The sequence below is a fragment of the Mastigoproctus giganteus genome, chromosome 1 (genome assembly GCF_048544385.1).
Source record: "Mastigoproctus giganteus isolate SK-2022 chromosome 1, ASM4854438v1, whole genome shotgun sequence".
Classification (NCBI taxonomy): Eukaryota; Metazoa; Arthropoda; class Arachnida; order Uropygi; family Thelyphonidae; genus Mastigoproctus; species Mastigoproctus giganteus.
Window position 1 is genome coordinate 130,044,173 of NC_143575.1, and position 24,610 is coordinate 130,068,782.

General features: G+C 38.1%; 1 protein-coding gene across 1 annotated transcript in view; it reads right to left on the bottom strand.

Annotated features, from left to right (window-relative positions):
• The window catches only part of PolA1 (DNA polymerase alpha catalytic subunit), a 662,965-nt gene that overhangs the window by 234,365 nt on the left and 403,990 nt on the right, over nucleotides 1-24,610 (bottom strand). The window contains exon 23 of the mRNA XM_090387531.1: nucleotides 19,533-19,651. Within this exon, the coding sequence (XP_090243657.1) occupies nucleotides 19,533-19,651 (119 nt within the window). The remainder of the gene's footprint in view (nucleotides 1-19,532; nucleotides 19,652-24,610) is intronic.

The window sequence follows — 24,610 nt, forward strand, 5'->3', positions numbered from 1 at the left end:
AATTACAGTTCATAATACATTTTAAATATTACAGTTCATAATATATTTTAAAACAGTCAAGGGGGCTACACAAAAAAAGAGAAATGGATAGAAATACAGAAATCGGTCTTAACTTGTCTGTTGGTGCCAGAGACATTGACAATGGGGCAACTTAGCAGTGGCAGAATGTGACTGATATACTGAATTCCACCCTGTTCACAGTAAATGGATCTGTGCATCAGTGTCCACACCAAGCAATCTAGGTTTTGCTGTGTAGCTGCAAACCTGTCATAGCTTCTCCCCCCCCCATCCCAAAATAGGGCAGTCTCAGTCTCTCTCTATCTAGTGCCCAAGTTGGTAACAGCTTAGTAAGAGTGCAAGGGATTCACTTACCAAGAAAGGCTTCAGTATGTGGAGCCTGGACACCTGAGAGATGATCTGATTGAGGTGTTTAAGGCTTTGAATGGATTGAGCAAGCTCAATGCTGATAGGATTCTTACTCTTGCCAAGACTATGCACACAAGAGGGCATAAATGCAAACTGAGGAAGGATGGCTGCAGAATAAATGTTCAGAAGTTTGCCATTAGCCAGCGGGTGATTGATTGCTAGAACAAACTTCCACCTGTTGTTGTTGTGGAAGTTGATAACTGAAAAAAAATTCAAGGAAGAACTAGTGGAGTGACTGGATAGGTGAAATGGAAAGCTTTTTCTTTCTTTTTGGCTGATGCTGTATAAGCCTGCTTTCTTGCATCATTTGCTACTACTAATGCTAAAGCCAAATTATGCAACCATCCCGAACAACTACCTGCACCTAATATAGCAGCATTTATAACCATCTAGGAAAGAATGTTTTCCAGGATAATAATAGTAAAGGCACAGCACCCATACTGTCAAGAAGTGGTGTAAAGATTACAGAGACAACGAGACTCCTGCACATGGCCTTTCCAATCAAGCGATCTTAGTTCCACAGAATATTTACAGAACTTCTGGAGTAATATCAATTTAAGTTATGTGCAATACTGCTAACAAATCTGAAATTTGATAGCAGTATTGCACATAACATAAATGCCATATTATGAAGCCTGAACTTGGATTCCTTTTAATCATAAAAATCTGCTCGAGCTTACTTACGCATCAGCAATTATGGCTATATTGTGCCATGAATATGGTGGGTAGATATGGGGGGTGTTAAACAGTATCATGAGTTTCCACTGCATCACAGATATCTAAGGATTTTTTTTTTTTTTTTTTTTTTTTTAATTGTTGTCCTTATTCAGTGTGTGTGTACATGCTTAAAAGCTCTTCAGATCACAGCTGATATGTGATGTACGGGGCACATTTTCAGAAAGGGGAACACTTTTGTGATGGTGGTAGTACTACCAAAGAGTGAAGAAAACAATGAATGATCTGTATTCATTTGGAAAAAGAACTGGCATTCTCAGGCATGAGTTCAGCAGTCATCCAAGGATGTGCTTTATGGTAAGAAGAATAATAACTCTAGGGACTGAGGAGTAGAGGGTGGGGCGCAGGGTATCCCTTAGAAAATAGGGGTAAGCATTCCTCTGTATGTTTTCTCTGAATTGAAATTAACATGGCTAAATTATTATTGTTATTTGGTTTTTTTCAGGAGCATTAGCAACTAAGGCCATATTGCTCTGGGTATATGCGGTGGTCATTCCCTGACCTTTCCACATCCTCTGTATTTGGTGGCTCACGGGCTCGAACCCCGGTCTAATCAAGAAGCGTGTGCTACGCACTTCTGCTCCTACCCACCTGGCTACGGAGGCACCTAACATGGCTAAAGAAATTGTTTGATACACTTCAGTTTGTTGTCTATTTTGTCTTCTCAGCTTAATTTCTACTGGTGTAGCTATTGTGCACAATTTTCTGAGCATAGTCATGGTGCGGAATTTTCTTTTTACTGTTCAGTGCTGTGATAATTGACTTAGCAGTCTTGTCTGCTAATCTGTTAGCACTGAAAGCATATTTTATTTATAAAATATGCTTTCAGTGATACTTGCCTTTCATGAGAACCTTTCATGTAATATACATTCAAAAATACAATACAGTAGATACGGATTATTGCATCTACTTTAACAAATTCAACTTCAGCGCAATCCAAAATGAGTAGGTTCAAAAAAAAAAAAAAAAAAAAACAGGCCTGTTCTGTTGTTGTTGTTGTTTTGGTTTTTAGGAGCATTAGCAACTAAGGCCATATTGCTCCGGTGCGGTGGTCATTCCCTGACCTTTCCGCATCCTCCGTATTTGGTGGTGACGGGCTCGAACCCCGGTCTAATCAAGAAGCGTGTGCTACGCACTGCTGCTCCTTCCCACCTGGCTACGGAGGCGCCTAGGCCTGTTCTGTTACTGTCCCCCAATTTGCTTTCGTAGGTACTGAAATTCAAAACACACAGCATTCAAGGTTATTTTTTTAGGGATGGGGGGGTGTTGAAACATTGCTGAAAACTGTACTGGTTGTCCAACAAGTAGTGATGGGGGAAAAGCATGTTCATGCCAAACAGTGGGAAAACATTGAGTCTGCTAGAAGAATTACGGTGGCAATTTTTAGACCTGTACTTGTTGCAATGCAGTTTCATAGAATTTGAACAAAGTACAGCATTTCCCATTGGGTTCACATTTTAACCCATCTGACTGCTGAATACGGTGCTGTTTCTTGTATTCTCTCTACCTTGTGAACCCCTCTGACCATGTGGTCGTCCAGGAGTATAAACAGGAAATTTATTTATTTATTTTATATCGAAATGTAACTGGAATATTCAACTTAATAGCTGGCTCGCTGTTGCAGTTTTGAAATAAAGTCATATTTTGGTGATGCTGATATCCAAGTTGCTAGAGGATGCTTTGGAATGCTGCAATGTTGTCTAGTGGCAGATTTAACCTTTTCAAGAGTCAACAGAATGGTAGGTGGGCAGGAGCGGCAGTGCGTAGCACATGCTTCTTGATTAGACCAGGGTTCGAGCCCGTGACCACCAAATATGAAGGATGCGAAAAGGTCAGGGAATGACCACTGCATATCCCCGGAGCAATATGGCCTTAGTTGCTAATGCTCCTAAAAACCAAATAACAACAACAACAACAACAGAATGGTTAAACCATGGGTGGTATTGATATGGTGTTTCCATAGCTGCCAATTCTGACTTTCAAAAAGCTGGGGGTTGGGTAATTGTAGGCAGGGGCAAAAAGGGGGATTTTTGGGCTAAAACAGAAGAGAAACATTTTCTGAGGGTGTGCATGTGGGGGGGGGGGAATAGAAGGTATTTTAGAGTTCATACAGCACTAGAAGTTATATTTCAATAAAACACACACATTTTATATTAAAATAAAGACAGTCTCGTTTATCAGTACATTATGCTTTGAAACAGCATACTTAGAATTTTTTGTCTGTGGATTTCAACTTTGGATTTTCTGTTAGACATCGATTAATTTTGACTGGCTCAAGAAAGCTATGGTATAGACTCTGTCCTCTTCAGAAACGGCAAACCAAAGTTTTGTTCATAACATGGCCCTGCTATTTAGAATTAGCAGAGAAGAGCTTTTCAAAAACTTCACCAGAAAGAGACCTCAACTCAGTTTTTGTTTTTCTCACCTGGCTAAACATCTACTCACAGTCTATGGGATATTGTTAAAATGTTAAGCATTACTTGCAATAATTTCTTATACTGTAAGTTTCAAAGACTTGTCAGTACCCCAAAGTGAAGACCATTGTACATCAGTTCTTTCTTCGTTCTTTATAGTATCTGGTAGGTTCTCACGTTGAAACTAACAGAACTTAAACTGCAAAATATCAATCGCTATATTTATTTCTTTATCATTTATGATGCACAGATGTACTGTAAACTTGCCCACAAAATATTTTAATGTTAAAATGCACTGCCAATTGATGAAATTTGTACACAGTGTAGTCACAAGTAGCAACAAAGTACTTTCTTACCGAACAAAAGAACAAGTTTTTCTCCTCTTTGAAGAGAATCTTAGACATTTCTATTGCCCTAAGCTTGGCAGCAGAAATGCCTAAGTAAGAATCAACCTTCTGATTTAGTCTACGATGTAAGTGGAGATTTAAAACCATAATAAAATATATTTATAGATAAAATTCTTCAACGTACATAGGAACAACGACCTCAGTATGTGGATGTCAGGTATGTTGGATTGAAGACCTATGGTCAGATTTTCAAAAATTGGCATAACACTTAAAAGAAACAAGAAAATTGCTTTATTCATATCAAAAGAGAGAGAAACATTAATACAGTTTCTGCATGAATGAGAATAAGATTCGTAGAATTATCCTTGGCTTGCTTAGCCAGTTTAGCTGAGTCAGTGGTACTCAGTAGGATTACAAGTACTTTTCAATTTGGTAACGAAGTGCTGAGATAACTTTTCTCACCACTTCTTTAAATAGATTTGTCAAAGGCTGCCACTGTTCTAACAGTGCAGTTACACATTGAAGCAAAGACAGCAAACATGCACACGCAGGCTTAAAAATCTTTTATTCACTTCAATATCTAAAATTGTTTATATCTATCTTCCCTTTCAGCACACTTCTTTTTTGTTAATATATTGAAAACCCTTTATAGCAGACACCACTGGGTTGGAAGAAAGTGCCCACTATAGAGACGTGTCTCAATTCAGAGGTCAGTGTTGGAGAATTGGGACGAGATTAGCTCTGTGCGGGCGAAGTTTTTACAGCTCCAGCTAATACAGAAGTTTCTCAAATTTTTACCATTTTATTGACTAAATTGGCATATTAATTTATTGTCTACAAGTATCTTTATATTCCTAGTTACGATACTTAGTTTATTTTGAACTTAGATAGAGATTGAGGGTTATAACTTAGTATCGGTAAAACTTGTGCCGTTTGAAACTTGCTGCCATTCTGTAGTATCGATACGGAATAGTAGTACGTATATCTCGAACTTGGTAGCGTAAGGCTTAACGTTAAACTAGATAGCATAATACGTAGCACTACAGTAGGAATCTGTTAGCTTAGTATAGTAATGACAATTAATCAATTAAATTTATAAATTCTTTTAAATTTTTTTGTTAATTATGCATGAATTGATCACTATTGTGCGGGTCGTTTAAAACTATCCATATATACTGGGATATAATACGGGGGAATAGAGAGTTAAATCAATTGCTGACATAGATCCAGTGGGAAGGTAAGTATAAGTATTTTCACCAGTGTTCAGTAATGTTAGATTCAGTTGGTCTAGTATTGTCTCGATCAAGTGTCCTCTATTGTCCATGTGGTCTAATCCCCCACAACAGATGATGCACATTGAAGTCACCAAGGATACAAAAAAGGTGGTGGTATTTGTCTTATGAGATCTTCTAGTTCTTTAAACGTGCACATCTTGTTAGGCGGAAGGTACAGAGATACTAGAATTAGAATTTGCCCAACTGATACACGTACTGCAACAGCTGCTAAGTGGGTCTGAAGCAGAATGTTTCTAGAAGGTATTTTACAGTCAACTAGAATCACGACACCTCCACGTGCGGTTAATGAAGAGTTTCTATCTTTTCTGTAAAATGTAAAATTTCTGATTGATGGAGTTACTTGTGGAGTTAGATTAGTCTCTTGTATGCAAACGGCTATAGGACCATATCGGGAGATTAAATCATAGATGTCATTGGTATTGCTGCATAAACCTCTACAATTCCACTAAACAATGTTCTGAATTATCGGGGTGTGAGGAGGGAAGGCGAGTCTGTCTGTTTTTTGTGAGCGGTTTGCTTTTGACGGTCATATTTCGTTTTATCTTTTCTAGGAAAATTGGGACGTCTAGGATCTGTACTCTCTTCTACGTCATCAGTTTGATCTGATGAAAATCCAGTCTCCATATCATCTTCTGCATGAAGATCAAGGACTGTTTCATCATTTGTAGCTATATTTTCAGAGCCCATTCTATTTGAGTTTGTCTTTTTGTAATTCAGTGGCTTGTTGTCTTGTTTGTTTGTTATTTAGTTTTTAGGAGCATTAGCAACTTAAGGCCATATTGCTCCGGGATATGCGGTGGTCATTCCCTGACCTTTCCGCATCCTCCGTATTTGGTGGTGACGGGCTCGAACCCCGGTCTAATCAAGAAGCATGTGCTACGCACTGCTGCTCCTTCCCACCTGGCTACGGAGGCGCCAGGCTTGTTGTCTTAGTGATTTATTTGGCATTTTATCACATGATTTGATTTTAGGCGGAACTGTGATAGGGATATTACTTATTTCATCAACTAGAACAGGTTTGGTGGTAGGTTGAGGTGTTGATAGCATAGATCGTGCCCATTCTGCAATGGATGTATTGGGCGGAATTGATACTTCAGTTTGGGCTGAAACAGCTTGGCACTTTTGTGTAACAGAAGCGTACGTGGTTTTTGGGATAGTTGACTTTATTTGCTTTCTTGCTTCTTGATATCTTACCTTATTCTCGATCTTATACTTTTGTATTCTGTTTTCAATTTTCCAGAGGGCGCATGATTTTGAGCATGCTGGATGGTCATTCTTGCAATTTGGAGTACACTCTGTGAATGTTTTTTGGACCCACACTTAGGACAAGTAGTTTCACCTCTGCATGTTGTATGGGAATGACCTAACTTTTGGCATTTGAAACATCTTAAGGGGTTTGGAATGTATGGTCGGATACAGCAGTTTAGGTAGCCTGCTTTAACTGAGGTCGGCAAATTTGGGGTACTAAAGGTTCATATAATATTACATGTTGGAACAAGTTTGTCATCCTTCTGTATCATAATTCTTCTTGCTTGAGTTACTTTCTGTTCTAGTAATTCCATGACTATCTCCTCTTCGGTCACGTTCAACAAATCCCACTCACTTATTACTCATTTTGAGGAGTTCAAGGTGTTACACAGCGAGACTTTGATTGGGATTCAGCTTATAGATGACATTTTTAGTAATAATTCTGAATGCCTTGCTTGAGTGGTCTCAATTAAAGGATCTCCTGATTGGAGCCTTTTCACCATTTTCTGTGTAACTGCTGCATTCTCGAGACATCCCTGGATGACAAAGAGAGTCTGCTTAGTGGCTGAGTCAATAAGGAATGTATAATCAGAAAAGCTGGTGGTTATGATTTGTTAGAGTCCTTTTTCATTCTCTTTGGAAGATTGAGATCGTCATCCATTCTGCAGGTCTCGGTACGTTGAGAGCCTGGCGGCTCTATTGGTGGACATGCATCACAGTCCATTGTTCCTCCTTTTAGCCCTGGGAGTGAGAGCTTTTCCTCCCAGGTTTCCAGCCCCGCCACGTGGAGGCAGGAGTGGCAAGAAGTTAGCATGTTAGTGCAAAAATTAATAAATATACTAGGAAAAGAAAGGTAATTTTCCTTTCTGCGTTCTTACTTAGGATCTGTTAAGTACAGAACTACTTACAAAGAGATGAGGATGAGGAAAGCACTGAAAAGAAAGCAGAACGAAATCACTGAGAAAGATCACTATATAACACTTAGGAAAATCGCTTGGCACTCGGGCCCCGATGTTAGGAGTATAGTAAATAAATTTGATGAATTTGAAGTGCTGGTTAAGATATCTGAGCGGATATTGTTGGGATTTCAGAGACGTGATGTCACTCAGATAAAAGGGATGCAGAATTGGAATTTGGAGAGTACAATGTGTACAGAAAGGATTCACAGGATAGGAAGGAAGGAGGGGTTATGCCTTTGTTAAGAAACATTTAAAATATAAGGAAGTGGATCCAGTTCACATAGATGGACAGTGCAAAGTTGAGTCAAGTTGGTGTGATATAAGCACTTGGAAACCAAAAAGTAAAAATGAGGGTAGGAGTTTGTTATAGGCCTAATGACTCTAATGAGTACAAGGAATAATTATACAGAAATACAGACTAGGCCAGTAAATCAGAGTGTCTTATAATGGGGGATTTTAACTTCCCAGATATAGACTGGAACTTGTGGGCTGGTCACTTGCACACTAGCAAGTGCTTTTGTGCATTTATTGGATGATTGTTTTCTATAGCAGCATGATAGAGAGGAAACAAGAGGGAGTAACACTCGGTCTGATTACCAGCAGTGATTATTCATGCATTAAGAATTTTCAGATTAAGGAACCACTAGAAGGCAGTGATCACAGTGTATTAATATTTACTTAAGGTTGCAACTAACATCAGGGTAAAACGGAAGGGTTTTTGCTTTCATACTTAGAGATGCAACTAACATCAGGGTAAAAAGGAAGGGTCCCTTTCATAAAGGCAACTACAATGGTCTCAGAGATTTTTTAGGTTCTATACAGTGGGACCAACTGATGATGTTACCAACAGCAAATTCTAAATGGGAAGCATTCAAGGATGTCATTTTGGAAGCTGCTAGACTATTTGTTCCAATTAAGAAATACTGCTCTAGGTTTAGGCCCAAATGGATGTCAGATGAACTAATGAGATTCATGGCAGAGAATAAAAATGCATGGGATGCTGTTTGTTTGTTATTTGGTTTTTAGCAGCATTAGCAACTAAGGCCATATTGCTCCGGGGATATGCGGTGGCTATTCCCTGATCTTTCCGCACTCTCCATATTTGGTGGTCACGGGCTCGAACCCTGGTCTAATCAAGAAGCGTGTGCTACACACTGCTGCTCCTGCCCACCTGGCTACGGAGGCGCCTGCATGGGATGCACATAAATTGTTAGGTGACACAGAAGCCTATGGTACATACAAGCTAGTCTGTAATCGTCACAAAAGAGGATAGGCAAGCAAAGGCAGATTATTAAAAATATTTAGCAAAATATGCAAAGTAAAACAGCGAAGACTTCTTTACTTATATAAACTCTAACACAAGTTAGAGTTTATATAAGTTAACAGAAGTTAACAGAAGAGATTGCTTCTACAGGGATGGGATACACTTAAATAGAAAGGGTGCAAGAATATTTGCTGATGCTATCGAGGCAGTGTTAGGTGGGTCGGAAAACTGCTAGCTTGGGGGGGAGACAAAGACAAATAGATTAACAGTAGCCACTGGCAGAGATAAAAGAGATTCTTGCACTGCTTCTACTGGAATGAGCAGAAGCCTGAAAAACAATATACAGGATATTTCAGAGACTGCTGGACGTGATTGCGGTACAACTAAACACATGGGTTGTGTTAGGGTAGCTAAGAATAGAAACAGGTGCATGTATACTTGCATGTACACCAATGCTAGGAGTTTAGTAAATAAATTTGATGAATTTGAGGTTTTGCTCAAAACATCAAAGGCAGATATTGTTGGGATAGCAGAGACATGGTGTCACACAGATATAATGAATGCAGAACTGGAATTTGGGGAGTACGACGTCTACAGAAAGGATAGACAGGATAGGAAGAGAGGAGGGGTTATGCTATTAGCGAAAAATACACATAAAATCCAAGGAAGTGAAGCCAGTCAACATCGATGGACAGGGCAGTGTCGAGTCAGTTTGGTGTGACATAAGCATGGGTAAATCAAAATTGAGAGTAGGAGTGTGCTATAGGCCTAATGACTCTGATGTGTTTAATAAGATACTGTACAGGGAAATAGAATGGGCCAGTAAATCAGTGAGTCTTATAATGGGGGATTTTAATTTCCCAGATATTGACTGGAATTTGTGGGTTGGTCACTCACACACTAGCAAGGCTTTTGTGGATTTATTGGATGATTGTTTTCTACTCCAGCATGTTCGGGAGGCAACTAGAGGGATTAATACTCTTGATCTCATTATCAGTAGTGATTCTTCATGCATTAAGAATCTGCAGATAAAGGAACCACTAGGTGGCAGTGATCACAGTGTGCTGAAGTGGGATTTACTCAAGGAGGTAACTACCATCAGAGGTAAAGGGAAGGATTTTTGCTTTCGTAAAGGCGACCATGATGGGCTGAGACAGTATTTAAATTCTATACAGTGGGACCAACTGATGATGTTACCAACAGCAAATTCAAAATGGGAAGCATTCAAGGAACTAATCTTGGAAGCTACCAGGCTTTACATACCAACTAAGAAATATTGTTCAAGGTTCAGGCCTAAATGGTTGTCAGATGAACTAATGAGACATATGGCAGAGAAGAAAAATGCATGGGATACATACAAATTAACACGTGACACAGAAGCCTATGATAGATACAAGTTGATCTGTAACCAAGTTACAAAGGAGGTTAGGAAGGCGAAGGCAGATTATGAGAAATCTTTGGCAAAGGATGCAAAGAAAAGCAGAAAAGAGTTCTTTACCTATTTAAACTCAAGAAGGAAAGGGATGAATCAGATTGGTCCACTGGATGTTGATGGTTCAACAGTTGAGGATCCTGCTCAGGTGGCTAACAATCTAAACGAGTATTTTGCATCTACATTCACACATGAGGAGTTATTCAGGAAGGGGAATGTCGTAGGTGAAGTAAACATTGGCAGTGAGCTAGATGATTTTCTAATAACTGAGAGGAAAGTGGAGGAGAAATTGTTGAGGATAAACATAAAAAAGGCACCCGGGGTGGATGGGATCTATCCAGTTATATTAAAGGAGGCAGCAAGGAAGTAAGCAAACCCCTAGCCATAATTATGAGAGCTTCTTTGGACTCAGGGGAGGTACCCACAGACTGGAGATGTGCAAATGTAACCCCAATTCACAAAGGAGGATCAAAGGCTGACACAAGTAATTATAGACCTGTTAGTTTAACTTCGGTTCCAGGAAAATTAATGGAGGCACTGGTTAAAGAAGCACTGCAGGATCATCTGGACAAGAATTCAGTTAAAACTCAGACACAGCATGGTTTTGTTAAGGGAAAGTCTTGCATGACGAATTTGATTGGATACTATGATGTAGTCACAAAAGAACTGGATGCAGGGAATAACTTTGATATTATATATTTAGATCTTAGAAAGGCTTTTGATACTGTTGCGCATGGAAGACTGCTGCACAAATTGGAGCAGTGTGGCATTGGAGGCAAATTGCTGCTATGGATAAAGGGATGGTTGAGTGGCAGAAGACAGAGAGTGGTAATCAGTGGACACTGCTCATTGTGGACTAATGTTATCAGTAGAGTTCCTCAGGGTTCAGAGTTGGGTCCATTGTTGTTTTCTGTTTTTATAAATGATATAGATGATGGTATATCAAGCTTAATGTCCAAGTTTGCAGATGATACAAAGGTTGGCAGGATTGTTAAGGACACTACTGATGCTATGCTGCTGCAACAGGATCTGGAAAGGTTGAGCAGATGGGCTGAGAGGTGGCAAATGAAGTTTAACACTGACAAATGTAAAGTACTACATATGGGAAACAGTAACCCCAGATCAACGTATCAACTCTGTGGTACTACACTGACAGTGGTAGAGAATGGAAAGGACCTGGGGGTAATTGTGCAGGCAGATATGAAGTTCTCTGAGCAGTGCAGACGAGGTGCAAGAGTAGCTCATGCTGTCTTGTCAATGATATACAGGAATTTTTCTAGCAGGGATAGGGATGTGATTATTCCCTTGTATAAGGCATTGGTCAGGCCACACCTTGAATACTGTATACAGGTCTGTAGGCCTCATTTCAAGAAGGATGTAGAGCTGCTGGAACGAGTACAGAGAAGGGCAACAAGATTAGTGAATGGAACAAAGGGTTGCTCTTACGAAGAAAGGCTTAAGTTTTGCAAATTACAGAGTCTGGAGACTAGGCATCGGTGAGGTGATCTGATAGAGGTGTATAATATCTATTATACACCTCTATAAAGCTAGAGTTATAAGTTTCTAGAGTTTCTAGAGTTATAGAAAGTTATAAGGCTTTGAATGGCTTGAGCATGCTCAATGCCGATGGGATTCTTCCTCTTTCTCAGAATAATCACCTGAGAGGGCATAAATTCAAATTGAGGAAGGACGGATGTCGGATAGATGTGCGGAAATTTGCCTTTAGCCAGCGGGTGGTTGGTTTGTGGAATAAACTTCCATCACTTGTTGTTGAAGTTGATAGCCTAAACAAATTTAAGGCTCAGCTGGACAGGTATTTCGAACGAACGGAGGGGTAAAATGGGAGTAGTGGTTGTGCTTTTTTTTTTTGGATGATGCTGAATAAGCTTGCTTTCTTGCATCTTATGCCTCTGCTAATGCTAATGCTAAACGGAAGGAGATTAATCAGATTTGTACACTTGATATCAATGGTTTAACTGTGGATGATCATTCTCAGATAGATGCCAAACTAAATGAGTACAGTAAACCCCCGCTATTCGCGGTATCTGTATTCGCAACCGCTGATTTAATATAAAATGAAACCTAAAAAATGTGAATTTTAAAGAGCTGTGAACATTTTCCACCATAAAAAAAAACATGGGTATGGCTAAAATTATCTTTTCCGGTCAAAACAGCACTCAGTGGGTGAGGGGGGGGGTGACAAAATTGTGAGCGTGGATGTTTCTCGCTAATCCTTGTTGAGTATGTGTTATGCACTTTTCATGGAAGGCTCGTCGTTTGCTTTTAATTTATATGCTTATAAATTGAATAAATTTATCAATTTATAAATTGATATGCTTACAAAAGTGATAAATCTACTTTTGTAGTGTAAAACAGACTTTTTTTGAGTGTGTTAATGGAAGAAAGTGACTTTATTGTGGACAAGTTCTTTCTAACCCGTACAAAAATATGGCTACAAATAACAAGGGAAATGTGAAAAGATCAAAGAAGGTGATGACATTAGTGAATAAAATTGAGTTATTAGATAAAATTTCTAATGGTGAAAGTGTCTCCTCAGTTGCAAAACATTATAAAATCAATGAGTCAACGGTACGATCAATCAAGAAATCAGAAGAAAAAATCCGCCGTAGTGTCCGTGAAAATGCGGTAATTGCTTCAAAAATTTGCTCTGTAACTCGTGATGTTAAATTAGAAAAAATGGAAAGGGCTTTAAATCTGTGGACAGAAGACCAAACTCAAAATAAAATTCCGTAAAGTTCACTCATCATTCGTGAAAGGGCAAAACTCCTTTATCAACACTCCATAGCCGAGTGGTCAGGAGCGGGTTTGGTTTGATTTGAGTTTTATTGGCGCATCAGCAGCTGAGGCTATAATGCGCCAGGTCAGGAGCGGGAGTGCAGTAGCACACACTCTTTGAGTACACCGGGGTTCAAGCCCCTGCTGAATACAGTTGATCTGCCAACCTGCACTGGACCACCGTGGCAGATTATGGTCCGTTTCCCCTAGCATGAATTGTTGAGGAGGCTTCCATCCTGCCGTGGGTTGATAATGGCTGCACTTTACTTTCTTACTTTTAGCGAAACTGGTGATAGCACTGGCGGGATAAGTTTTTTAGCTAGCAAAGGTGCTAGTTTGAAATTTCTAATAAATATTACATTTAATATTAAATTGTTTCTTATTTTCATTTCGATGTCATATGCTTGCATTTCACTATGTACTGTCTATGTACATAGTCATATTATGAAGGTACATATAATACATACATGGACAAAATTTTAGACTAGTTTTTCTTAATATTTCATACTTTGGAACGGAACCCCTTTATTACTATGGAAGCCACAACTCAGTATTCGTGTTTTCTGTATTCACGGCATTTCTCAGGAACGTAACCCCCACGAATAGCGGGGGTTTACTGTAATTTGCATCTACATTCACACAAGACGAGTTATTCAAGGAGGAGAGGGCCAGATGTTTATCAAACTCTAATAGGGAGTTAAATGATTTTGTAATAACTGAGAGCAAAGTGGAGGAGAAATTGTTGAAGTTAAACATAAGAAAGTTATATTAAATGAGGTGGCAAAGGAAGTAAGCAAACCCTTAGCCATAATTCTGAGAGCATTCTTGGACTCTGAGGAAGTCCCCACAGACTGGAGATGTGCAAATGTATCTCCAATTCACAAAGGGGATCAAAGGGCGACACCAGTAATTACAGAAATGTTAGTTTAACTTCTGTTTGTGAAAAATAATGGAGTAACTGGTTAAAGAAGCATTACAAAATCATCTAGACAAGACTGTTTTAATAATTCAGACATAGCATGTGTTTGTTAAGGGGAAGTCTTGTCTGACCAATTTGATTGGGTATTATGATGTGGTCACAAAGGAACTGGATGGAAAAAATAATTTTCATATCATATACTTGAGATTTCAGGAAAGCTTTTGATCCTGTTGGACATGGAAGACTAGTACAAATTGAAGCAGTACAGCATTAAGGGCAAATTGCTACAATGGATAAAAGGATGGTTGAGTGGGAGAAGACAGAGAGTGGTAATCAATGGATACTACTGCTCTACATGGACTAATATTATTAGTGGTGTCCCTCAGGGTTCGGCGTTGGGCCCATTGCTGTTTTGTATATTTATCAATGATATTAATGAAGGTATATCAAGCTTAATGTCAAGCTTAATGTTTAACTGATGAGGTGTATAACTTTGCAGTTGATACAAAGGTTAGCAGGATTGTTAATAACAGTAATGACAGTATGCTGCTGCAACAGGATCAGGAAAAGTTGGGTAGATGGACTGAGAAGTAGCAACTGAAGTTTAATGTTGACAAATGCAAAGTACTGCATATGAGTAGCAGTAACCTCAGAGAAATGTACCGACTATGTTGTGTTGCACAAAGGTAGTGGAAAATGAAAGAGACTGGGGGTACTTGTGCAGTCAGATATGAAGTTTTCTGAGCAGTGCAGACAGGTGCCATAGTAGGTCATGGGGTCTTGTCAATGATATTCAGGAATTTTGTGAACAGGGATAAGCAGGTGATTATCCCCTTGTATAAGGCAATCGTCAGGCCACATCCTGAGAAGGGTAACAAGACTGGTGAAGGGAACAAGGGGTGCTCTTATGAAAAAAAGCTTAAGTTCTGCAAATTGCAGCTTCTGGAGACCAGGCACCTGCGAGGCAATCTGATTGAGGTGTATAAGGCCTTGAATGGATTGAGCAGACGCAATGCTGATGGGATTCTTCCTCAGATTACAAACCTGACGGGGCATAGATTCCTCATCACATTTGTAGAATAGATGTATAGCTGGTTGCCTACTTAATTTTTAAAATTTATTTATTATTTTTTTTAAGTGATTATCGTTGTACATATATATAATGTGTTTCAATTAATTAAACTTTAATAAATATCACATTTAATAAACATATCATAAGCTTTTAGTAAAAATAACAATAAAAATGATGAATGAGTTTGATTAGACTTTTATTTTGTTAATTTCATTTCCATTGTGAATAATTAGATCATTTACTGGGGGAGATTTTTTTTTTTTTTTTTTTAATATAAAGGATAAACTCCCTTGCTGCCCCTTTAATGGATCAAACCATTCCCTTTTTAAATTCTCATTATGGCCCCACCACAAATAACAAGAAATTTCACTTCTTAAAATATTAGCAAGCAGCCATATAATGCCAAGTAAAATTTTGATCAGTATTTCCAGGAAAAACTGAATAAATGGAAAAATTTTGCATGTTGCAATCCTGTGACAGCACAGGAAAATTGTCACTGTCCCTCAAAACCCCCAAAGCACTAGAGGTATTAGAACCTACAGTACTTACTACGATGCATGGGGAGGTACTCCCTAGCTGAGTGGTCAGGAGTGGGAGTACAGTAGCACACACTCCTTATTTTGCAGTCAGGGTGTGTGCTACTGCACACACCCTGACTGCAAAATATGGCTGATCTGCCAACCTGAACTGGACCAGCCTGGTAGGTTACGGTCCACTTCCCTCAACATGAATTGTTGTGACTTCCATTCTGCAATGGATTGATAATGGCTGCAGTTTACTTTTACTTTTTTTTTTTACCATGCATGGTTATAGGGTGCAAAGATGAAAGAAGATATCTGTTGACATTAAAATTGAACTTCTGTACATGGCAATTTTCAGGAAATAATAAAATTTCTGTTTTCTGAAACAACCATAGGAAGGAAGGTTGTTTCAGAAAACAGAAATTGAATGAATAAATGAAGGAGAAAAGTTGGTTCTGTGAGTATGAGGCTGAACAGTAAAAGGATGTTGACTGGTTGGGACATGTGTTCAGACCAATTTGGAAGAGAGAGCAGGAATTGTAGAAGCCAATTCACAAAAACAGTGCTCATAGAAGTATCTATAGAAAAGGCATGTAGCAGAAAGAGAACCTCTGTGAGACAAAGCGACTTTGTTAGAGATGAGTCATTAATTAACCTAACTGCCCTCTTTTGAATGAAATCTAGAAGCCTGAGAGAGGTTTTGGAGGAACAATATTCCATGGCAAAGCATTTTTGCAATTTGTACCAAGTTAACAGCTGTTTGGAAAAAAAGTAATGACAAGAGCAAAAGAGAAAACCCAGGTTTTTAGATGCAGAGGTATCAATATTTGCAATGTGCTTATGCCAAGAGAGATCAGAAGTCAGTGTAATAGAGATATATGATCTTGCCTAGAAATCAGAATGTCATTAAAGATAAGCATAGGAGCAGAAGAATCTTCTTTGTGAGATATAAGACAGGACTGAGTTTTAGAAGGATTGAAGTCAACTAAGTTATCTTTGCCCCACTGGAAAATTACCTGGAGATCAGCATTTAAGGAATTGGTAGTGGATATTCAAGAAGTTGAAGTTGTTTCAGCAGGGCAAGGTTTCTTAAACAGGAAGGTGGAATGCAACATGCTATCGTCAGCAAAACTATGGATAGGATTTTTAGCCAATGGAAGAAGGGCCTTAACATTCAAGAGAAAAAGAGTGGTGGAAAGAACCGAAACCTAGGGAACACCAGCACTAGTGAAGGAGCCAAAAGACAGAAAGCCACCTACCATTACCTATAATGGATGGTCAGAGAGAGAACTGGATATCCAATTACAAAAAACAGTTGGAAAACCATAAGATAGAAGTTTATTTAGAAGACCTTTAACTGCTTGAGTTTCGCCAAACCTTCCATTCAATTTGTCCACAGATGGCAACATAAGCCAGAATATCACCAGCGGATTGACACTGGCAGAATCCAAACTGGCAATCACTAAAGATATGTCAAGAATCGAAAGCATCTTTATTAAATATACAGGATTATCAAATATACAGTGTCCACAAACCTCCTTTACAAAACTAAAATGTTGTTGTGCAAAGAGGGTACAAGATACAAATCGGAAACCACCTGCAAATGATAGACAATATCTTCAATTATTCACCAACTGGAAAACCTGTATGTGCTACAGTAGATGGCAGCATAATTGCAAAACAGTAATCACGGAAAAATTTTCCAACAAAAATTCCATCCTACTGATTTTGTTGTACATCAATGGCTTGTTTACAAATTTTAACTTGTATGGTTTCATCTTTAAACAGCAAAGTTACGTGCTGTTGACCTTGCCATGCTACGTTCACGACTGGCATGTTGCATGGATTTCCATGGGCTCCATGTAAAACTTCATTGATCCAGCTCTGCTGTGCCTTTCTTGACTTTTGTTTAGCTACCACGACTACAAGAATAATTATGCAAACAGGCACTTTCTGAAGAATTGTAGGTGTATTCAGTGGCTTCTTCTTTTTAAACCATGTTCAAAATTTCTGCATAACAGCAGTGGCAGACTGCAAAGCTAGTTGAACAATATTATGCACTGCATATTGTTGGGGTAGGTATATTTACCAACTTTATCAAATGATTACAGTTTTGTGACCTGTCTGTAGAACACAATATCTTCTATCACCTGGAAGTAGTTTCCGATCTGTATCATGTAGTCTATTCACACAAGAATGCTTTAGTTTTGTATGGAAAGTTTGTAAATACCCCATATTTGTAGATGTAGAAAATTCTCAGAGGTTACTACTCAAAATTATCTATTCAATCATTTGGTAGTGTTGTTGCTGTTAGACCTTTTTTTTTTAAATTCTGAAAACAGCGTTTCTCAGTTCAGCAATTTTATTGCCTTACTTAGTAATGTGCAACAGCCTTAACTGAACCAAATAAGTTTGTAAACATTTCTTACCAGCAGGGGTGACCGTATTAATGATATACTGTGCTATCCACAGCCATCACAAATCTAATTAGTACTACTGTAAAGACCTTCACTTGCCTTCATAACAAATGCTTATTGACCAATGAAAATGCATACGTGAGTGTCTATTACTCTTAAAAGTGTTCCATCTAGGGAGGTTGAAAGTACCAAAAGATACCTATTAAAGTGTCCATTTTACAATCTGTAGTATGCATTGGAATGGTAATTTATTCTAGTTTTTAGGCAACATAACCATCAGATTATAAAGGGTGATTATATACAGGGTGTAATATGATCTTGCAATTCCATAAACATGTTCTCTGGATGTGTTTCAGTTAAGACATTAATTGCCGTTATGATCCTGGTATAGAGACTGTTTAAAGAGCAAGGGTTTGGGGAGTAAACAACACTTATAACATGCCCCCACAGAAAAAAGTCCAACAGGGACAAGCGAGTAGGCCAACTGCTTAGCCTGCCTCTGCCAATCCATCTGCTTAGGAAGACTTAATTTAAAAACTGATCAACATTTTAAGTGAAGTGGCAAGGTTCTCCAACTTGCTTAAAAAACATATTGGCTTCAATTCTTACTTATGAGGAACAAGGGAAAAAAAAGTTTTCCCAGGGAACATCAGAATTTTAGAGGAATCCCTTTCATAGCCCCCAAATTCTTGTGGTTTCTCTGTTCCCTAAATATGGCATTTAACTTTGCCCCTGATGCACAATGTCACTTTATTACTAAACATTAGCTTATCAAAAGATAAGATGCAGTTTTCAATATTTTCATTAACCTTGTGACAAAGTTAATCTTGCATGGTAGTCATCTTTTGCTAACATTTGGATGACTTGTATCTTGTAAAATTGCTTGTGCAATTTCTAAGAATTTTCTACACATTTTTGCCTCAGGAACACAGAGTTGCAGATATGCCTGTAATGGCGATTATTGCAGGATTTGATGAAAAGCTTCCTTAATAGATGCCACAGTTTCATCGTTTAATCTAGAAGATCACAGCTTATTAACAGAATCAAATCTCTTTAAACTTGTTCATCCAATCTGAAACTGAACTTCTGTGTTTCCTTTGTGTTGTAAATTGTCTTCTAACCACTGATGTGGACTTAAGCTCTGCTAGCCAGATGACACAATCCACTTCCTCTTCGAGGATAGATTATCTGAAAAAATTAAAAAACAAAATTAGAGTAAATTACCTTTCCAATGCATTTTACAGATCATACAGAACCAAAGTTGTTGCAGTTTTAAAGTTCCCAAGGACTTTATAGATACCCTGTATATGAATTTGTATATATATATATATATATATGGCAAGAAAGAAAGACAGCAATCATTTACTATCAGTGATCATGCAAATTTGCAGTCTTGAAAGAACTAAATACAACATCTATACTAGTAATGACAGAATGCCAAATAACATCAAAATTAGATTATTGCTCATATTTTACTTTCAACTGTTCTGGCTGAAGTGTCTATCTGATAACCATTTTAGAAATTGGGACAAATAAATATGATTTAAGGGATTTATTTGGGTGAAATTGGGTTTATAATCTAAAATAATATGCTTGCTCAATGATGAATTACTGAAGCACACTGAAGATGCAATATAACATATATTATGAAAGAACTAGGTTCTAAAACAATTTTAAACACACTCACATCATTCTTCAAAGAAAGCAAAGCTTTTGAAACTGTAGTGAAGCAAATGTTATATTCCTGAATGATAGATGGATATAAACTATTGAAGTCCATCAAAAGAATATATTTGTCATAGAAACCTGAAAGTGAACATAATTTGCACATTTACAACACACGAAAAAACATAACCACCAACTTGAAGTAATGAAAATAAAAATAAAAAAATTAAAAAAATTCAGAAGAGCAAGTCACGCATAAAAATTAATATAATATAATAATAAAAATATAGCAATTGTGAAAAACTTAAAGAATAACTGATAATAATAAAATGATAATTATTTTAAAAAAGTAAATATATAATCAAAGTAAAAGAGTGTGGGATTGTGCTATTCATTGAAATATAATCTGAATTATATTTCATATAATCAACAAGTAATTAGGTCTGAAGATGCATTAGTATGTTGACTAAAAACTACAAAAGCATTAAGGCCAATCTCTCTCTCAGTGAGAGGGAAAATATGGGGCTGGGGGACACTTAAGATCACTTAATTCCACCTTATTTAAAAAAAAAATAAATAAATAAAAAAAATAAATAATAATAATAATTTTTTCGATATCACCAATAATTTAAAATCTCCAAAACATATTCTCGAAATGAGCAATATGTGGAAAAAACTATTACACTACCAAACAGAAATCAAAAATTACAACTACATTTACATCAATGGAATATTCTTTGATGGGTTAACTGTAGGTAAATAATCAGAAGTACTAACTCCCAGATTCAAGACTGGGATACTAGAATACTTTTCAAATTACTTAGATGCACTCCAATTTTTGTATAATAGGAAACATTTTTTAGGTCAGAAATTCTGTTTAATAAGCATCCATTTTTAATGCTAGTCAACTGTTATAGAATGCAGAAATCACATTCAGCAACATTAGCTTGATGCCTTCACCCTCTCTTTTTCTTATCAATGATAAAAAAAATAGATAAAACTGAACACCAACTTAAAATTTCAACAGGATAACCATTTGGCTGTTAGAGTTTCAGATCACCTTATATGGATATGATTATTTAAGATTCTGAAATGCATAATGACAAGATGCAATTGCATATGTATAGTATTAATAACATTCTTCAACAGAATGAATGTATGCCCAGAATCTTATCCTCACATTTTGTAAAGACCTAATAAGTAAGTTCTACTGAAGAATGAAAAAAAAAATACTTCAAATTTTAACTACAAAATTAAAGCAAGACAATGAAGTTTACAAATAATACTGAATAGCTGGCAACCCAACCTTTGACTTTCAGAAAGCAGATTTCATAATTTTCATCATAAAAAGGTAGGAGGAAAACAAATTTTTTTGGGCTGAAGAACTGTAAAAACTAAACTGTCAGGAAAAGATAAAAGCTGAGTTGTTTTCTTCTTAATCAAGAAAGTGGAAAAACAAAGGACAAAATAGCAATTGATGAAACAAAAATTTGCCCATTCAAATAATTAAAAAACAGAAGAAATTGCATGGAAAAAATACTCTTTGTTCTGTTAAATCACATGGAAATCATGGAAATTAAGGAAGGTATTCATACAGAATCAATGGAGATGAGACAAAGTTGAAGAAAACAGCATGCAGAGGCCTCCATGATGTTTCACGCAATATAGATTGTTTTAATTAATAGGTGTATGCAGGTAGGTAACTGGGATGAGTAGATGCTCAACATCTGCTCAACCCACTCTTCTATCTGCAAATATGTGATTAAGTAATGGATTTAAAAATAAACTTTCAAAAATCCTCAGCAAAGGGGAAGGAAAATTTACAATTTTTCGAGCATTAGACACACTGGGAACTGAAAATATCTTAAAAACTTTCAATACCTTGAATGAACCCAAAACACAGTAATTTATCATATAACTCAATGAATGATCTAAGTAAAAGAAAGCAAATCAGCATTACCATTAGCATTAGTAGAGGCATTTGATGCAAGAAAGCAAGCTTATGCAGCATCAGCCAAAAAAAAAAAAAAAAAAAACTCACTTCCACTTCACCCATCTGTTCGTTCAAAATACCTGTCCAGCTGAGCCTTAAACTTATTTAGGCTATCAACCTCCACCACAAGGGATGGGAGTCTGTTCCACCAACCAACCACCCGCTGGCTAAAGGCAAATTTCCGCACGTCTATCCTACATCTGTCTTTCCTCAATTTGAATTTATGCCCGCTCAGGTGATTTTTCTGAGCTAGAGGAAGAATCCCATCAGCATTGAGCATGCTTAAACCATTCAAGGCTTTATACACCTCTATCAGATCACCTCGCTGGTGCCTAGTCTCCAGACACTGTAATTTGCAAAACTTAAGCCTTTCTTCGTAAGGGCACCCCTTTGTTCCATTCACTAATCTTGTTGCCCTTCTCTGTACTCGTTCCAGCAGCTCTACATCCTTCTTGAAATGAGGCCTCCAGACCTGTATACAGTACTCTAGGTGTGGCCTGACCATTGCCTTATACAATGGAATAATCACCTCCTTATCCCTGCGGGAAAAATTCCTGTATATCATTGACAATACTCCATGAGCTACTCTTGCAGCCTGTCTGCACTGCTCAGAGAACTTCATATCTGCCTGCACAACCACCCCCAAGTCCCTTTCATTCTCTACCACTGTCAGTGTAGTACCACAGAGTTGATACGTTGCTCTGGGGTTGCTGTTTCCCATGTGTAGTACTTTACATTTGTCAATGTTAAACTTCATTTGCCACCTCTCAGCCCATCTGCTTAACCTTTCCAGATCCTGTTGCAGCAGCATAGTGTCAGTAGTGTCCTTGACAACCCTGCCAACCTTTGTATCATCTGCAAACTTGGACATTAAGCTTGATATACCATCATCAATATCATTTATAAATACAGAAAACAATAATGGACCCAACACTGAGCCCTGAGGGACTCCACTAATAACATTAGTCCACGATGAGCAGTGTCCATTAATTACCACTCTCTGTCTTCTCCCCCTCAACCACCCCTTTATCCATAGCAGCAACTTGCCTCCAATGCCACACTGCTCCAATTTGTGTAGCAGTCTTCCATGTGCAACAGTATCAAAAGCCTTTCTAAGATCCAAGTATATAATATCAAAGTTATTCCCACCATCCAGTTCTTTTGTGACTGCATCATAGTATCCAATCAAGTTGGTCAGGCAAGACTTCCCCTTAACAAAACCATGCTGTGTCTGAGCTATAACTGAAGTCTTGTCTAAATGATCCTGCAGTGCTTCTTTAACCAGTGCCTCCATTAATTTTCCTGGAACAGAAGTTAAGCTCACAGGTCTATAGTTACTTGTGTCAGCCTTTGATCCCCCTTTGTGAATTGGGGTCACATTTGCACATTTCCAGTCTATGGGTACCTCCCCTGAGTCCAAGGAAGCTCTCATAATTATGGCTAAGGGTTTGCTTACTTCCTTTGCTGCCTCCTTTAATATAACTGGATAGATCCCATCCACCCCGGGTGCCTTTCTTGTGTTTATCTTCAACAGTTTCTCCACCACTTTACTCCCAGTTATTTCAAGATTCTGTAGCTTACTGCTAGAGTTGAATACACCTCTGGCATTCCCCTTGCTGAATAACTCCTCATGTGTGAATGTCGATGCAAAATATTCATTTAGTTTGTTAGCTACCTGAGCAGGATCATCAACAGTTGACCCATCAATATCAAGTGGACCAATCTGATTCATCCCCTTCCTTCTAGAGTTTACATAAGTAAAGAACTCTTTGCTGTTTTTCTTTGCTTCCCTTGCCAAAGATTTCTCGTAATCTGCCTTCGCCTGCCTAACCTCCTTTGTAACTTGGTTGCATATCAACTTGTATCTATCATAGGCTTCTGTGTCATGTGTTAATTTGTAACTATCCCATGCATTTTTCTTCTCTGCCATATGCCTCATTAGTTCATCTGACATCCATTTTGGCCTAAACCTTGAACAATATTTCTTAGTTGGTATGTAAAGCCTAGTAGCTTCCAAGATAAGTTCTTTGAATGCTTCCCATTTTGAATTTGCTGTTGGTAACATCATCAGTTGGTCCCACTGTATAGAATTTAAATACTGTCTCAGTCCATCGTAGTCGCCTTTACGGAAGCAATAACCCTTCCCTTTACCCCTGATGGTAGTTACCTCTTTGAGTAAATCCCACTTCAGCACACTGTGATCACTGCCACCTAGTGGTTCATTTATCTGCAGATTCTTAATGCATGAAGAATCACTGCTGATAATCAAATCAAGAGTATTACTCCCTCTTGTTGCCTCCCGAACATGCTGATGTAGAAAACAATCATCCAATAAATCCACAAAAGCCCTGCTAGTGTGTGAGTAACCAGCCCCCAAATTCCAGTCAATATCTGGGAAGTTAAAATCTCCCATTATAAGACTCTCTGATTTACTGGCCCACTCTATTTCCCTGTACAGTTCCTTATTATACTCATCAGAGTCATTAGGCCTATAGCACACTCCTACTCTCAATTTTGATCTCCCAATGCTTATGTCACACCGAACTGACTCAACACTGCACTGTCCAGCGATGTCGACTGGCTTCACTTCCTTGGTTTTTATGTGTTTCTTAACTAATAGCATAACCCCTCCTCCCCTCCCGTCCATCCTTTCTGTAAACGTTGTACTCCCCAAATGGCAGTTCTGCATCCCTTATATCTGTGTGACCCCACGTCTCTGATATCCCAACAATATCTGCCTTTGATGTTTTGAGCAATACTTCAAATTCATCAAATTTATTTACTAAACTCCTAGCATTGGTGTACACGCAAGTATACCTGCACCTGTTTCTATTCTTAGCTACCCTAACACAACCCATGTGTTTACTTGTACCGCAATGGCTCCCAGAAGTCTCTGAAATACCATGCATCTTGTTTTTCAGGCTTCTGCTCATTCTAATAGAAGCAGTGCAAGAATCTCTTTCACCTCTGCCAGTGGCTACTGTCAATCTATTGGTCTTTGTCTCCCCCCAAGCTAGCAGTTTTCCGACCCACCTAACACTGCCTCGATAGCATCAGCAAATATTCTTGCACCCTTTCTATTTAAGTGTATCCCATCCCTGTAGAAA